Consider the following 16,121-nt stretch of genomic DNA (forward strand, 5'->3'; position numbering starts at 1 on the left):
GTTGCCGGGGAGCGGGGGATGCCGGGGAGGCGGGGCCTGGTTGCTAAGGGGCGGGGCTTTGTTGCTATGGGCGGGGTCTCGTTGCCGGGGATCTGACCCGTGTTGCTAGGGTCCGTCGCGTTGCTAGGGGCGGGGCCTGACCGGGTTGCTAGGGGCGGGGTTTGATGGGATGCAGCGACGGATGCTAGGGGCGTGGTCTGTTGCCAGGCAGCGCGTTGCTAGGGGCGGGGCCTACTTACTCACAGCGGCGCGCTATTGGCTGTTGCCAGGGCTGGTTGTCAGGGGCGGGGCCTATCGCCATAGCAACCAGGTGCGGCGGGCTCGGCGCGGGGCAGTGTGGGGCGGTGGAGGCCCGGGCCGGCCCACAATGCCCCGCGGCATGGAGCAGTACATCGTGCTGGGCCGCATCGGGGAGGGCGCGCACGGCGTCGTGTTCAAGGCCAAGCACCGCGAGGTGGGGCCGGGGGCTGGCTCGGGGGCTCGGGGTGGGTAACGCGGCCCGGCGGGGCCTCCCTGACCCGCCGTGTCCCCCCAGACCGGGGAGCTGGTGGCCCTCAAGAAGGTGCCGCTGCGGCGCCCCGAGGAGGGGCTGCCCCCACAGACCCTGCGCGAGATCAAAGCCCTGCGCGAGATGGAGGCGCACCCCCATGTGAGTGACCCCACATCCGGGGGCTCCCCGAGTCCCTGGTGCTCCCCCTTAGTCCCTGTTGTCCCCCCATAGTCCCTTGTGCCCCTTCCCGAGTCCTTGGTGCCCCCCCGAGCTCATCTCGGTGCCCCCCCCCGCAGCCCTGGTGTCCCCATACGGCTCCCCCGTGTCCCCCAGGCCGCCTGTCCCCCCCAGCTCAGGGTTCCCCCCTTCTCTAGGGTCCCCGTGTCCCCTCGGTGTCCCCTCCCGCAGCTGAGCCCGCTCCAATCCCGGTGTCCCCCGAGGTGTCACTGCCCCCGGTGTCCCCCGTGTTCTCCGTGTCCCCACTGATGTCGCTGCTGGATGTCTCCATTGTTGTCCCCACTGTTGTCCCCCCACTGTCCCCGCAGGTGATCCAGCTCCAATCTCGGTGTCCCCCCTGGTGTCACTGTCCCTGGTGTCCCCAGTGTTCCTGATGTCCCCAGTGTTCCTGTCCCCAGCACTGTCCCCACTGTCCCCGCAGGTGATCTGGTTCCAATCCCGCTGTCTTCACTGCTGTCCCCGCTGTCCCCCCCAGGTGTCACTGTCCCCCTGATGTCCCCATTGCTGTCCCCACTGGTGATCCAGCTCAGGGCCGCCTTTGCCCAGGGTCCCAGGTGTCACTGTCCCAGGTGTCACTGTCCCTGGTGTCATTGTCACTGTCCCAGGTGTCACTGTCAGTGTCCCTGATGTCCCCATTGCTGTCCCCATTGCTGTCCCCACAGGTGATCCGGCTCTGTGCCGCCTTTGCCCAGGGCCCTGTGGTTGTTCTGTCCCTGGTGTCACTGTCATTGCCCTAGCTGTCACTGTCCCAGGTGTCACTGTCACTGTGTCACTGTCCCCCTGCTGTCCCCATTGCTGTCCCCACAGGTGATCTGGCTCCGGGCCACCTTTGCCCAGGGTCCCACCGTGGTTCTGGTGTCACTGTCATTGTCACAGGTGTCACTGTCCCAGGTGTCACTGTCACTGTCCCCATTGCTGTCCCCGCAGGTGATCCGGCTCCGTGCCGCCTTTGCCCAGGGTCCTGCCGTGGTTCTGTCCCAGGTGTCACTGTCCCAGGTGTCACTGTCCCAGGTGTCACTGTGTCACTGTCAGTGTCCCTGCTGTCCCCATTGCTGTCCCCATTGCTGTCCCCGCAGGTGATCTGGCTCCGTGCCGCCTTTGCCCAGGGTCCCAGGTGTCACTGTCACTGTGTCACTGTCAGTGTCCCTGATGTCCCCATTGCTGTCCCCGCAGGTGATCCGGCTCCGTGCCGCCTTTGCCCAGGGCCCTGCCGTGGTCCTGGTGTCACTGTCATTGTCCCAGGTGTCCCTGTCCCAGGTGTCACTGTGTCACTGTCACTGTCCCCATTGCTGTCCCCATTGCTGTCCCCACAGGTGATCCGGCTCCGCGCCGCCTTTGCCCAGGGCCCTGCCGTGGTTCTGTCACAGGTGTCACTGTCCCAGGTGTCACTGTCCCAGGTGTCACTGTCCCTGCTGTCCCTGATGTCCCCATTGCTGTCCCCGCAGGTGATCCGGCTCCGTGCCGCCTTTGCCCAGGGCCCTGCCGTGGTTCTGTCCCAGGTGTCACTGTGTCACTGTGTCACTGTCACTGTCCCCATTGCTGTCCCCACAGGTGATCCGGCTCCGTGCCGCCTTTGCCCAGGGTCCTGCCGTGGTTCTGTCCCAGGTGTCACTGTGTCACTGTCACTGTCACTGTCCCCATTGCTGTCCCCACAGGTGATCCGGCTCCGTGCCGCCTTTGCCCAGGGTCCTGCCGTGGTTCTGTCCCAGGTGTCACTGTGTCACTGTCAGTGTCCCTGATGTCCCCATTGCTGTCCCCACAGGTGATCCGGCTCCGTGCCGCCTTTGCCCAGGGTCCCAGGTGTCACTGTCCCAGGTGTCACTGTGTCACTGTCACTGTCCCCATTGCTGTCCCCACAGGTGATCCGGCTCCGCGCTGCCTTTGCCCAGGGCCCTGCCGTGGTTCTGTCCCAGGTGTCACTGTCCCAGGTGTCACTGTGTCACTGTCAGTGTCCCCATTGTTGTCCCCACAGGTGATCCGGCTCCGCGCTGCCTTTGCCCAGGGCCCTGCCGTGGTTCTGTCCCAGGTGTCACTGTCCCAGGTGTCACTGTGTCACTGTCACTGTCCCCATTGCTGTCCCCATTGCTGTCCCCACAGGTGATCCGGCTCCGTGCTGCCTTTGCCCAGGGCCCTGCCGTGGTTCTGGCCCTGGAGCTCCTGGTTGGGGACCTGGGGGGGCTCCTGCGGGCGGCCCCGGCCCCGCTGCCCCCGGCCCGGGTGAGGGCCCTGCTGGCCATGACCCTGCGGGGGCTGGGCCACGTGCACGGCCAGCACCTCGTGCACAGGGTGAGGCACCCCGAAAATGGGAATAGAGACCCCGAAAATGGGAATGGGGAACCCAAAAATGGGAATGGGGAACCCAAAAATGGGAATGGGGAACCCAAAAATAGGGAGGGCTGGGCCACGTGCACGGCCAGCACCTCGTGCACAGGGTGAGGCACCCCAAAACGGGGAGAGGGACCCCGAAAATGGGAATGGGGAACCCGAAAATGGGGGGGCTGGGCCACGTGCACAGCCAGCACCTCGTGCACAGGGTGAGGGACCCCGAAACTGGGTGAGGGACCCCGAAAATGGGGTGAGGGACCCCAAAAACGGGGTGAGGGACCCCGAAAACGGGGTGAGGGACCCTAAAAATGGGGTTATGGACACCAAAAATGGGGTGAGGGACCCCAAAAATGGGAATGGGGACCCTAAAAATGGGGTTATGGACACCAAAAACGGGGTGAGGGACCCCGAAAATGGGAATGGGGACCCTAAAAACAGGGTGAGGGACCCAGAAAATGGGATAGGGGACCCCAAAAATGGGATTATGGACACCAAAAATGGGAATGGGGAACCCAAAAATGGGGTGAGGGACCCCAAAAATGGGGTGAGGGATCCCAAAAATGGGATTATGGACACCAAAAATGGGAATGGGGAACCCAAAAATGGGGTGAGGGATCCCAAAAATGGGGTTATGGACACCAAAAATGGGGTGAGGGATCCCACAAATGGGAATGGGGACCCCAAAAATGGGGTAGGGGAACCCCAAAATGGGGTGAGGGACCCCGAAAACAGGAATGGAGACCCCAAAAACGGGGTGAGGGACCCCAAAATTGGGAGAGGGACCCTAAAAATATGGGGGGCATTGGGAATGGGGGGACACTGGCACCACTGGCTGTGCTGGGTGAGGGACCCCAAAAATGGGGGGAGGAGGACCCCAAAAATGGGGGGAGGAGGACCCCAAAAATGGGGGGAGGAGGACCCCAAAAATGGGGGGAACCCTGGGACTGGGGAGAGGCACCTCCCACCCCACGTGAGCACCCCAAAACTGGGTGGGGACCCCAAAATCGGAGTGGAAGAGGCTCTGACAGCTGCAGGACACCCCAAAACCGGGATGGGCACCTGAGGGGACCCCAATATCTGCAGGGATTGAAAGTGCTGGGTCTCCCCAAAATCGAGTGGGGGGCCCCAAAATCGAGGGGGGCACCCCAAAATGGGGGGGACCCCAGAATGGGGTCGGGGGGAGGCTCAGGCAGCTGGAGGACACCCCAAAACCGGGATGGGCACCTGGGGGTACCCCAATATCCCCCAATACCCTGCAGGGATTGAAAGTGCTGAGACCCCACAATCGATTGGGGCACCCCAAAACTGGGTGGGGACCCCAAAATCGGAGTGGAAGAGGCTCAGGCAGCTGCAGGACACCCCAAAACCAGGGTGGACACCTGAGGGGGACCCCAATATCCCCCAATATCCCCCAATATCCCTCAATACCCCTGCAGGGATTGAAAGTGCTGGGGCTCCCCAAAATCGAGCGGGGCACCCCAAAACTGGGTGGGGGATCCCAAAATCAGAGCGGAAGAGGCTCAGGCAGCTGCAGGACACCCCAAAACCGGGGTGGGCACCTGAGGGGGACCCCAATATCCCCCAATACCCCCAATATCAATACCCCTGCAGGGATTGAAAGGGCTGAGACCCCACAAAATCGATGGGGGCACCCCAAAATCGAGGGGGGCGCCCCAAAACTGGGTGTGGGACCCCAAAATCAGGGCGAGGGGAGGCTCAGCTGCAGGACACCCCAAAACCAGGGTGGGCACCTGAGGGGGACCCCAATATCCCCCAATATCCCTCAATACCTCTGCAGGGATTGAAAGTGCTGGGGCACCCCAAAATCGAGGGGGGCACCCCAAAATCGAGTGGGGCACCCCAAAACTGGGTGTGGGACCCCAAAATCAGGGCGGGGGGAAGCTCGGACAGCTGGAGGACACCCCAAAACCGGGATGGGCACCTGAGGGTACCTCAATATCTGCAGGGATTGAAAGTGCTGGGACTCCCCAAAATCGAGGGGGGCGCCCCAGAATCCAGGGGGGCACCCCAAAATCGAGGGGGGGCACCCCAAAACTGGGTGTGGGACCCCAAAATCAGAGTGGAAGAGGCTCAGAAGCTGCAGGACACCCCAAAACCGGGATGGGCACCTGAGGGGGACCCCAATATCCCCCAATACCCCAAATATCAATACCCCTGCAGTGATTGAAAGTGCTGGGACTCCCCAAAATCGAGGGGGGCGCCCCAAAATTGGGGAGAACCCCAAAATGGGGGCGGGGGGAGACTCAGCTGCAGGAAACCCCAGGGTGGGCACCTGAGGGGGACCCCGATATCTGCAGGGATTGAAAGTGCTGGGACACCCCAAAATCGAGGGGGCTCCCCAAAACTGGGTGTGGGGACCCCAAAATCAGGGCGGGGGGAGGCTCAGCTGCAGGACACCCCAAAACCGGGATGGGCACCTGGGGGTACCCCAATATCCCCCAATACCCCAATATCCCCCAATAGCCCAATACCCCTGCAGGGATTGAAAGGATTGGGGCACCCCAAAATCGAGGGGGGAACCCCAAAATGGGGGGGGGAGAAGCTCAGACAGCTGCAGGACACCCCAAAACCGGGATGGGCACCTGAGGGGGACCCCAATATCTGCAAGGATTGAAAGGGCTGGGACTCCCCAAAATCGAGCGGGGGGCCCCAAAATCGAGGGGGGCACCCCAAAATGGGGGAGACCCCAGAATGGGGTCGGGGGGAGGCTCAGACAGCTGCAGGACACCCCAAAACCGCGGTGGGCACCTGAGGGGGACCCCAATATCTGCAGGGATTGAAAGCGTTGGGACTCCCCAAAATCGAGCGGGGCACCCCAAAACTGGGTGTGGGACCCCAAAATCAGGGCGAGGGGAGGCTCAGCTGCAGGACACCCCAAAACCGGGGTGGGCACCTGGGGGTACCCCAATATCCCCCAATATCCCCCAATATCCCTCAATACCTCTGCAGGGATTGAAAGGGCTGAGACCCCACAAAATCGAGCGGGGCACCCCAAAATCGAGCGGGGCTCCCCCATACCCGCATTCCGGGGGTGTTCCCGGTCTGGGGAGGGGAAGGGAGGCGTTCCCCGAGCACGGGGGTCCCCCCTGATGCCGTTTTTGGGGTGCAGGACCTCAAGCCGGCCAATCTGCTGCTGGACAGCGCCGGGCGCCTCAAGCTGGCGGATTTTGGGCTGGCGCGGGTGCTGGGCCCGCCCTCGGGGCGCCCCTACAGCCACCAGGTGGCCACCAGGTACCGATTTCGGGGTGTCCCCACCCTCGGGGGGTCCCCAAAAAGCCGAGGGGACCCCCCTGAGCCCCCCCCACTTTGTGCAGGTGGTACCGAGCCCCGGAGCTGCTCTATGGAGCCCGGCACTACGACGAGGGCGTGGATCTGTGGTGGGTGCCCATGGGGGGTTTGGGGGGTCCCCCCGGGGTTTTGGGGTGTCCCTGTGGGATTTTGGGGGCTCCCCATGGGATTTGGGGGCATCCCCGTGGATTTTAGGGGCTCCCCCCGGGGTTTTGGGGGGTCCCCTGTGGGATTTTGGGGGGTCCCCTGTGGGATTTTGGGGTGTCCCCGGGGATTTTGGGGTGTCCCCCCGGGGTTTTGGGGGGTCCCCAGGGATTTTGGGGATCTCCTGGGATTGAGGGGCGTCCCTGTGGGAATTTGGGGTCCCCTGTGGGATTTTGGGGTGTCCCCGTGGGATTTTGGGGTGTTATCCTTGATTTTTAGGGGTGTCTCCATGGGATTTTTGGGGTGTCCCTGTGGATTTTAGGGGCTCCCCCCGGGATTTTGGGGGCTCCCCGTGGATTTTGGGGTCCCCTGTAGGATTTTGGGGATCTCCTGGGATTGGGGGATGTCCCTGTGGGATTTTTGGGTCCCCTGTGGGATTTTGGGGGCTCCCCCCAGGATTCTGGGAGGTGTCCCCGTGGATTTTGGGGTGTCCCCATGGATTTGGGGGGCTCCCCCCGGGGTTTTGGGGTGTCCCCGTGGATTTTAGGGGCTCCCCCCGGGATTTTAGGGGCTCCCCCCGGGATTTCGGGGGTCCCTGTGGTATTTTGGGGTCCCTTTGGGATTTCAGGATCCCTTTGGGGTTTTGGGGTCCCTTTGGGATTTCGTGGATCCCTGTGGTATTTTGGGGTCCCTGTGGTATTCCGGGGTCCCTGTGGGATTTCGGGGATCCCAGTGGTATTTCGGGGTCCCTGTGGTATTCCGGGGATCCCTGTGGTATTTCGGGGTCCCCCAGGGCCGTGGGCTGCATTTTCGGGGAGCTGCTGACGCTGTCGCCGCTGTTCCCGGGGGAGAACGACATCGAGCAGCTGTGCTGTGTGCTGCGGGCCCTGGGCACGCCCAGCCCCCGGGACTGGCCGGTACGGGGGGAATGGGATGGACTGGGACGGACTGGGAGGGGAACTGGGACAGACTGGGACAGACTGGGACAGACTGGGAGAGGGACTGGGACAGACTGGGACAGACTGGGACAGACTGGGACAGACTGGGAGGGACTGGGAGGGACTGGGAGAGGGACTGGGAGGGACTGGGAGGGACTGGGAGGGACTGAGACAGATTGGGAGGGACTGGAGGGGACTGGGAGAGGGGCACGACGGGTCTGGGAGGGACTGGCCGGTACTGGGGGCACGGGAAGAGGGACTGGGATGGACTGGGAGAGGGACTGGGAGCACTGGGACGGACTGGGGGGGATTGAGAGGGACTGGGAGCACTGGGGGCGACTGGGATGGACTGGGATGGACTGGCCGGTACTGGGGGGACTGGGGGGGACTGGGAAGGACTGGAAGCAGGACTGGGAGCACTGGGACAGGGGCAATGGGAGGGACTGGGACAGACTGGGGGGAGTGGGGGGCACTGGGAGCACTGGGACAGACTGGGGGGGACTGGGAGGGACTGGGAGGGACTGGGAGAGGGACTGGGAGGGACTGGGAGCACTGGGGGGGACTGAAAGGGACTGGGACAGACTGGGAATGGGACTTGGGGGGACTGGGAGCACTGGGACGGACTGAGGGGGACTGGGAGAGGGACTGGGAGGGACTGGGAGCACTGGGACGGACTGGGAGAGAGGCAGGAAGGGCACTGGGATGGACTGGCTGGTACTGGGAGCACTGGGACGGACTGGGAGGGACTGGGATGGACTGGGAGAGGGGCAGGACGGCACTGGGAGCACTGGGAGGGACTGGGAGGGACTGTGGGGGACTGGGACAGACTGGGACAGACTGGGAGAGGAGCAGGATGGCACTGGGAGCACTGGGAGGGACTGGGAGCACTGGGAGGGACTGGGGGGGACTGGGAGCACTGGGACGGACTGGGACAGACTGGGAATGGGACTTGGGGGGACTGGGATCAAACTGTGGTGAGACTGGGGGCACTGGGAGCAAACTGGGAGGGACTGGGAATGGGGACTGGGAGCACTGGGGGGGAATGGGGGGGACTGGGGTGACTGGGACAGACTGGGAGGGACTGGGAGAGACTGGGAGCACTGGGAGAGGGGCACTGGGAGCACTGGGAGGGACTGGGACAGAGGCAGGAAGGGCACTGGGAGCACTGGGAGGGCAGCTGGAGGGCACTGGGAGGCGCTGGTGTGCACTGGTTTAGACTGGTCTGTACTGGTTTATACTGGTCCGGAGTGGTTTATACTGGTAAATGCTGGGGTGTGCTGGTCTGCACTGGTTTACACTGGTGCATACTGGTCTGCACTGGTTTATACTGGTTTGTGCTGGTTCATAGTGGTTTGTAGTGGTGTAAGTGGTGCATACTGGTTTGGGCTCGTTTATACTGGTTTGTACTGGTGCATACTGACCTGTACTGGTTTACACTGGTCTGTATTAATTTATATTGATTTATATTGGCCTATACTGGGCCATACTGGTGTGCACAGATTTATATTGGTTTGTACTGGTTTACACTGGCCCATACTGCCCAGCACTGCTCCCTACTGGTCCATACTGGTGCATACTGGTTTATGCTGTTTATACTGGCCCACACTGATCCATACTGGCCCACACTGGTCCATACTGGTTTATACTGGTCCATACTGGTTCCTGTCCCCCAGGAGCTGTCAGAGCTGCCCGATTTCCCCAGGCTCTGGTTCTGCCCATGGGCCTGTACTGGCCTGCACTGGTCCATACTGGCCCATACTGGTTTATAGTGGACTGTACTGGTTTTTGCTGGTCCATACTGGTCCTTGCTGGTCCATACTGGTCCTTGCTGGTCCATACTGGTCCTTACTGGTCCATAGTGGTTGCTGTCCCCCAGGAGCTGTTGCAGGTGCAGGATTTCCCCAAGCTGCAGTTCCGCCCACGGGTCCGTACTGGCCCATACTGGTCTATACTGGCCCATACTGGTCTGTGCTGGCCCATACTGGTTTATACTGGTCCACAGTGGTCTGTACTGGTCCATACTGGTTCCCGTCCCCCCAGGAGCTGTCGGATTTCCCCAAGCTGTGGTTCTGCCCATGGGCCTGTACTGGCCCATGATGGTCTATACTGGTTTATGCCGGTTTATACTGGTCTGTACAGGTCTATACTGGTCCATGCAGGTCTATACTGGTCCATGCAGGTTTATACTGGTCCATACTGGTTTATACTGGTTCATACTGGTCTATACTGGTTTGTGTGACTCCATAGAGGTTTATAAGGGTCCATGCAGGTTTACACTGTTCCATACTGGTCCATACTGGTTTATACTGGTTTGTGCTGGTTTACGCGGGTCCATACTGGTCCATACTGGTTTATACCGGTCCGTACTGGTCCATACTGGTTCACACTGGTTCCCATCCCCCAGGAGCTGTCTGAGCTGCCTGATTTCCCCAAGCTGCGGTTCTGCCCATGGGCCTGTACTGGCCCATACTGGCCTATACTGGTTTATACTGGTTTGTGCTAGTTTGTGCTGGTTTATGTAGGTCCATACAGGTTTATGCGGGTCCATACAGGTTTACAGTGGTCCATACTGGTCCATAGTGGTTTATACTGGTTTGTGCTGGTTTATGCTGGTTTATGCAGGTCCATACTGTTCCATGCTGGTCCACACTGGTTTATGTGGCTTTACGCGGGTCCATACTGGTTTATGCTGGTCCATACTGGTCCATACTGGTTCACACTGGTTCCCATCCCCCAGGAGCTGTCAGAGCTGCCCGATTTCCCCAAGCTGCGGTTCTGCCCATGGGCCTGTACTGGTCCATGATGGTTTATACTGGTCCATACTGGTCCATACTGGTCCATACTGGTCTATACTGGTTTATGCTGGTCCATACTGTTCCATGCTGGTCCATACTGGTTTATGCGGCTTTACGCGGGTCCATGCAGGTTTATACTGGTCCATACTGGTCCGTACTGGTCCATACTGGTTCACACTGGTTGCCATGTCCCCCAGGAGCTGTCAGAGCTGCCCGATTTCCCCAAGCTGCGGTTCTGCCCATGGGCCTGTACTGGCCCATACTGGTTTATACTGGTCTATACTGGTTTATGCTGGTTTATGCGGGTCCATACTGTTCCATACTGGTCCATACTGGTCCATACTGGTCCATACTGGTTCACACTGGTTCACACTGGTTCCCATGTCCCCCAGGAGCTGTCAGAGCTGCCCGATTTCCCCAAGCTGCGGTTCTGGCCATGGGCCTGTACTGGCCCATACTGGTCTATACTGGTCCATACTGGTTTATACTGGTTTGTGCTGGTTTATGTAGGTCCATACAGGTTTACACTGGTCCATACTGGTCCATAGTGGTTTGTACTGGTTTGTGCTGGTTTATGCTGGTTTATGCAGGTCCATACTGTTCCATACCGATCCATACTGGTCCATACTGGTCTATACTGGTTTATGCAGGTCCATACTGTTCCATGCTGGTCCATACTGGTTTATGCGGCTTTACGCGGGTCCATGCAGGTTTATACTGGTCCATACTGGTCTATACTGGTCCATACTGGTTCACACTGGTTCCCATGTCCCCCAGGAGCTGTCAGAGCTGCCCGAGTTCCCCAAGCTGCGGTTCTGCCCATGGGTCTGTACTGGCCCATACTGGTTTATACTGGTCTATACTGGTTTATGCTGGTTTATGCGGGTCCATACTGGTCCATACTGGTCCATACTGGTTCACACTGGTTCCCATGTCCCCCAGGAGCTGTCAGAGCTGCCCGATTTCCCCAAGCTGCGGTTCCGGCCGCGGGCGGCGCCGCCGCTGGCGCTGCTGGTGCCGGGCGCTGAGCCCGCGGCGCTGGACCTGCTGCAGCAGCTGCTGCGCTACCGGGCACGGCTGCGGCCACGGGCACACCAGGTACGGACTGGGGGGAACTGGGAGGACTGGGAGGGACTGGGAGGGACTGGAGGGACTGGGGGAATGGGGAACTGGGAGGGACTGGGGAGACTGGGAACACTGGGGGGGACTGGGAGCACTGGGGTACCTGTGATGGAGCCATTGTCCTGCTGCGCTACCGGGCACGGCTGCGGCCACGGGCACACCAGGTATGGACTGGGGGCACTGGGAGGGACTGGGGGGACTGGGGGAGACTGGGAACACTGGGAGGGACTGGGAGGGACTGGGGGCACTGGGAGGGACTGGGAACACTGGGAGGGACTGGGAGGGACTGGGGGAATGGGGAACTGGGATACCCATGATGGTGGCATTGTCCTGCATCACTACCAGGCATGGCTGCGCCCCCGGGCACACCAGGTACGGACTGGGGGGAACTGGGAGGGACTGGGAGGGACTGGGAACACTGGGGGAATGGGGAACTGGGAGCACTGGGGGGGACTGGGAGCACTGGGAGGGACTGGGGGAATGGGGGAGACTGGGGGGAACTGGGGGGACTGGGGGGAACTGGGGTAGCCATGATGGAGCCATTGTCCTACTGCGCTACCGGGCACGGCTGCACCCCCGGGCACAACAGGTACTGGGAGCACTGGGGGGCACTGGGAGCACTGGGAGGGACTGGAGGGACTGGGGGGAACTGGGAGCACTGGGGGAATGGGGAACTGGGGTACTCGTGATGGAGCCATTGTCCTGCTGCATTACCGGGCACGACTGCGGCCCCAGGCACACCAGGTATGGACTGGGGGGACTGGGAGGGACTGGGAACACTGGGAGGGACTGGGAGCACTGGGAGGGACTGGGAGCACTGGGAGCACTGGGGAAACTGGGGGGGACTGGGGGGGACTGGGGTACCTGTGACGGAGCCATTGTCCTGCTGCATTACTGGGCACAGCTGCACCCAAGGGCACACCAGGCACGGACTGGGAACACTGGGAGGGACTGGGAACACTGGGAACACTGGGAGGGACTGGGGCAACTGGGAGGGACTGGGGGAATGGGGAACTGGGAGCACTGGGGGGAACTGGGGGAATGGGGAACTGGGGTACCTGTGATGGAGCCATTGTCCTGCTGCGCTACCGGGCACGGCTGCGCCCACGGGCACACCAGGTACAGACTGGGGGGAACTGGGAACACTGGGAGGGACTGGGGGGACTGGGGGGACTGGGAGGGACTGGGGGAATGGAGAACTGGGAACACTGGGAGGGACTGGGAGGGACTGGGGGGACTGGGGGGAACTGGGAGCACTGGGGTACCTGTGATGGAGCCATTGTCCTGCTGTGCTACCGGGCACGGCTGCGGCCACAGGCACACCAGGTACGGACTGGGGGGACTGGGAGGGACTGGGGGGACTGGGGGGAACTGGGAGGGACTGGGAGCACTGGGAGGGACTGGGAGCACTGGGAGGGACTGGGGGGGACTGGGGTACCTGTGATGGAGCCATTGTCCTGCTGCGCTACCAGGCACGGCTGCGCCCCTGGGCACACCAGGTACTGGGAGCACTGGGGGGCACTGGGAGCACTGGGGGGGACTGGGAGGGACTGGGAGCACTGGGGGGACTGGGGGGACTGGGAGGGACTGGGAGCACTGGGGGGACTGGGGGGACTGGGGTACCCGTGATGGAGCCATTGTCCTGCGTCACTACTGGGCACACCAGGTATGGACTGGGAACACTGGGAGCACTGGGAGGGACTGGGAACACTGGGGGAATGGGGAACTGGGGTACCCCTGATGGAGCCATTGTCCTGCTGCATTACCGGGCACGGCTGCGCCCAAGGCCACACCAGGCACGGACTGGGAACACAGGGAGGGACTGGGGGGGACTGGGAGGGACTGGGACGGACTGGGGGAACTGGGAGCACTGGGGGGGACTGGGAGCACTGGGGTACCTGTGATGGAGCCATTGTCCTGCTGTGCTACCGGGCACGGCTGCGGCCACGGGCACACCAGGTACGGACTGGGGGGACTGGGGGAGACTGGAGGGACTGGGAACACTGGGAGGGACTGGGAGGGACTGGGGGAACTGGGGGAATGGGGAATTGGGAGCACTGGGGTACCCATGATGGAGTCATTGTCCTGCTGCATTACCGGGCACAGCTGTGGCCACGGGCACACCAGGTACTGGGAACACTGGGAGGGACTGGGAGCACTGGGAGGGACTGGGGGAATGGGGGAGACTGGGGGGAACTGGGGGGACTGGGGGGAACTGGGGTACCCATGATGGAGCCATTGTCCTACTGCGCTACCGGGCACGGCTGCGCCCCTGGGCACACCAGGTACTGGGAGCACTGGGGGGCACTGGGAGCACTGGGAGGGACTGGAGGGACTGGGAGCACTGGGGGGACTGGGGGGACTGGAGGGAATTGGGAGCACTGGGGGGAACTGGGAGCACTGAGGGAATGGGGAACTGGGGTACCTGTGATGGAGCCATTGTCCTGCTGCGCCCACGGGCACACCAGGTACTGGGAGCACTGGGGCAACTGGGAGCACTGGGAGGGACTGGGAGGGACTGGGAACACTGGGAGGAACTGGGAGCACTGGGAGGGACTGGGAACACTGGGAGGGACTGGGAGACCTGGGGGGAACTGGGAGAACTGGGGGGACTGGGGGAATGGGGAACTGGGGTACCCATGATGGAGCCATTGTCCTGCATCACTACCGGGCATGGCTGCGCCCCCGGCCACACCAGGCACGGACTGGGGGGAACTGGGAACACTGGGGGGGACTGGGGGGACTGGGAGGGACTGGGAGTGCTGGGGGGAACTGGGAACACTGGGGTACCCGTGATGGAGCCATTGTCCTGCTGCACTACCAGGCACACCAGGCATGGACTGGGAGCACTGGGAGCACTGGGAGGGACTGGGAGCACCGGGGCAAACTGGGAGGGACTGGGGGGACTGGGGGGACTGGGAGCTCTGGGAACACTGGGAGGAACCGGGGGGGACTGGAGGGACTGGGGGAATGGGGAACTGGGAGCACTGGGAGCACTGGGGGGACTGGGGGGACTGGGCTACCCCAGATTGGCTGCACTGGACGTGCTGCAGCTGTCCCAGGTGTGTTTTTGGGGGCTCCCAGGTGTGTTTGGGGGTCCCAGGTGTGTTTTTGTGGGGGGTCCCAGGTGTGTTTGGGGGGGGGGGGTCCCAGGTGTATTTGGGGGGGGTCCCAGGTGTGTTTTGGGGGGGTCTCAGGTGTGTTTGGGGGGTGGTCTCAGGTGTTCTTGGGGGGTCCCAGGTGTGTTTTTGTGGGGGTCTCAGGTGTATTTGGGGGGGCTCCCAGATGTGTTTTTGGGGAGCTCCCAGGTGTTTTTGGGGCTCTCAGGGACTGACAGCCCCAGGACCCTCATTGGGGGGGGGTTGGGGTCACTCAGGCCCCTCCCCCCCCCCATTTTCGGTGGTGTTTGGGGGTCCCTGACGCCCCCTCCCCCCAGGCCCTGCTCCACCCGTTCTTCTTCGGGCCCCAGGAGCTGAGCCCCCCCCCGGCCCCGGGGGGGCCCCGCGCGCCCCCCCGAGTTCAGCCTGGACACGGCGCTGGAGCTGCCCCCCCGCGGGGCCCTGGGACCCCTCCCCAAAATGGGGGACCCCCATTGACCCCCCCAACCTGCCACTGCCCCCCCGCGGGGCCCTGGGACCCCTGCCCAAAATGGGGGAGCCCTGAGAGACCCCTCCCCAAAATGGGGGACCCCCACTGACACCCCCGGGGCCCTGAGACCCCTCCCCAATATGGGGAACCCCTGAGACCCCACCATTGACACCCTGAGACCCCTGCCCAGTGTGGGGAACCCCTGGGACCCCTCCCCAATAGAGGGGACCCCATTGACCCCTCCCCAAAATGGGGGACCCCCATTGACACCCCCATTGACACCCTGGGACCCCTGCCCAAAATGGGGGAGCCCTGAGAAACCCCCAACCTGCCACTGACCCCCCCACTGACACCCTGGGACCCCTGCCCCAAATGAGGGACCCCCATTGACCCCTCCCCAAACTGGGGGACCCCCATTGACCCCTGCCCAATATGGGGAACCCCTGAGAGACCCCTCCCCAACATGGGGGACCCCCATTGACACCCTGGGACCCCTGCCCCGAATGGGGGGACCCCCATTGACCCCTCCCCAAAATGGGGGACCCCCATTGACCCCCCCATTGACACCCTGGGACCCCTCCCCAACATGGGGGACCCCCATTGACACCCCAGGGGCCCTGAGACCCCTCCCCAGTCTTGGGGACCCCTCCCCAATATGGGGGACCCCTGGGACCCCTGCCCAATATGGGGGACCCCTGAGAGGCTCCCAGGGGCTCTGAGACCCCTCCCCAATATGGGGGGACCCCTGGGACCCCTCCCCAATATGGGGGGACCCCCATTGACCCCCCCATGGAGCTGCAGGACCCCTCCCCAAATTGGGGAGTCCCTGATGGCCCCCCCCGACCCCTTCCCCCCCTGGGGCTCTGGGACCCCTCCCCAAATTGGGGACCCCCCCCCCCTGCCCCTCCCCCCCCCTCGATGACCCCTCCCCATTTTGGGGATCCCCGGGGGGGGCTCTGGGACCCCTCCCCACCATTGCCCCTCCCCCCATGCAGGGGGTCCCAGATCCCCCCCGGATTTGGGGGGACCCCAGCCCCAAACCAGCGCCCCCAGGAGCAGCAAAAATGGGGAAAATCCCACCCAAAACCCCCGGATTTGGGGTGAAAACCTCGGATTTTGGGCAAAAAACATCGGATTTGGGGTGAAAACCTCGGATTTTGGGCAAAAAACGCT

General features: G+C 62.6%; 1 protein-coding gene across 3 annotated transcripts; it reads left to right on the forward strand.

The window, feature by feature from the left end:
- Positions 1–271: 271 nt before the first annotated feature.
- On the forward strand, positions 272–15,289 carry LOC129134628 (cyclin-dependent kinase 20-like). Of its 3 annotated transcripts, XM_077172566.1 has the most exons (9): positions 278–454; positions 536–649; positions 2,825–3,013; positions 6,183–6,304; positions 6,388–6,450; positions 7,299–7,422; positions 11,181–11,336; positions 14,830–14,932; positions 15,003–15,289. In XM_077172566.1, exons 1-9 carry the CDS (start codon positions 368–370, stop codon positions 15,101–15,103), a joined length of 1,059 nt encoding a protein of 352 aa, XP_077028681.1. In that variant the 5' UTR covers positions 278–367; the 3' UTR covers positions 15,104–15,289. The 3 variants fall into 3 exon arrangements, with proteins under 3 accessions (XP_077028680.1, XP_077028681.1, XP_077028679.1); XM_077172564.1 differs by having other exon boundaries at positions 279–454; positions 14,830–15,289; XM_077172565.1 differs by lacking the exons at positions 6,183–6,304; positions 6,388–6,450; positions 11,181–11,336; positions 14,830–14,932; positions 15,003–15,289 and adding an exon at positions 9,117–9,948 and having other exon boundaries at positions 272–454.
- Positions 15,290–16,121: the final 832 nt, after the last annotated feature.

This window comes from Agelaius phoeniceus, chromosome 38 (genome assembly GCF_051311805.1).
Source record: "Agelaius phoeniceus isolate bAgePho1 chromosome 38, bAgePho1.hap1, whole genome shotgun sequence".
NCBI classification, from domain to species: domain Eukaryota; kingdom Metazoa; phylum Chordata; class Aves; order Passeriformes; family Icteridae; genus Agelaius; species Agelaius phoeniceus.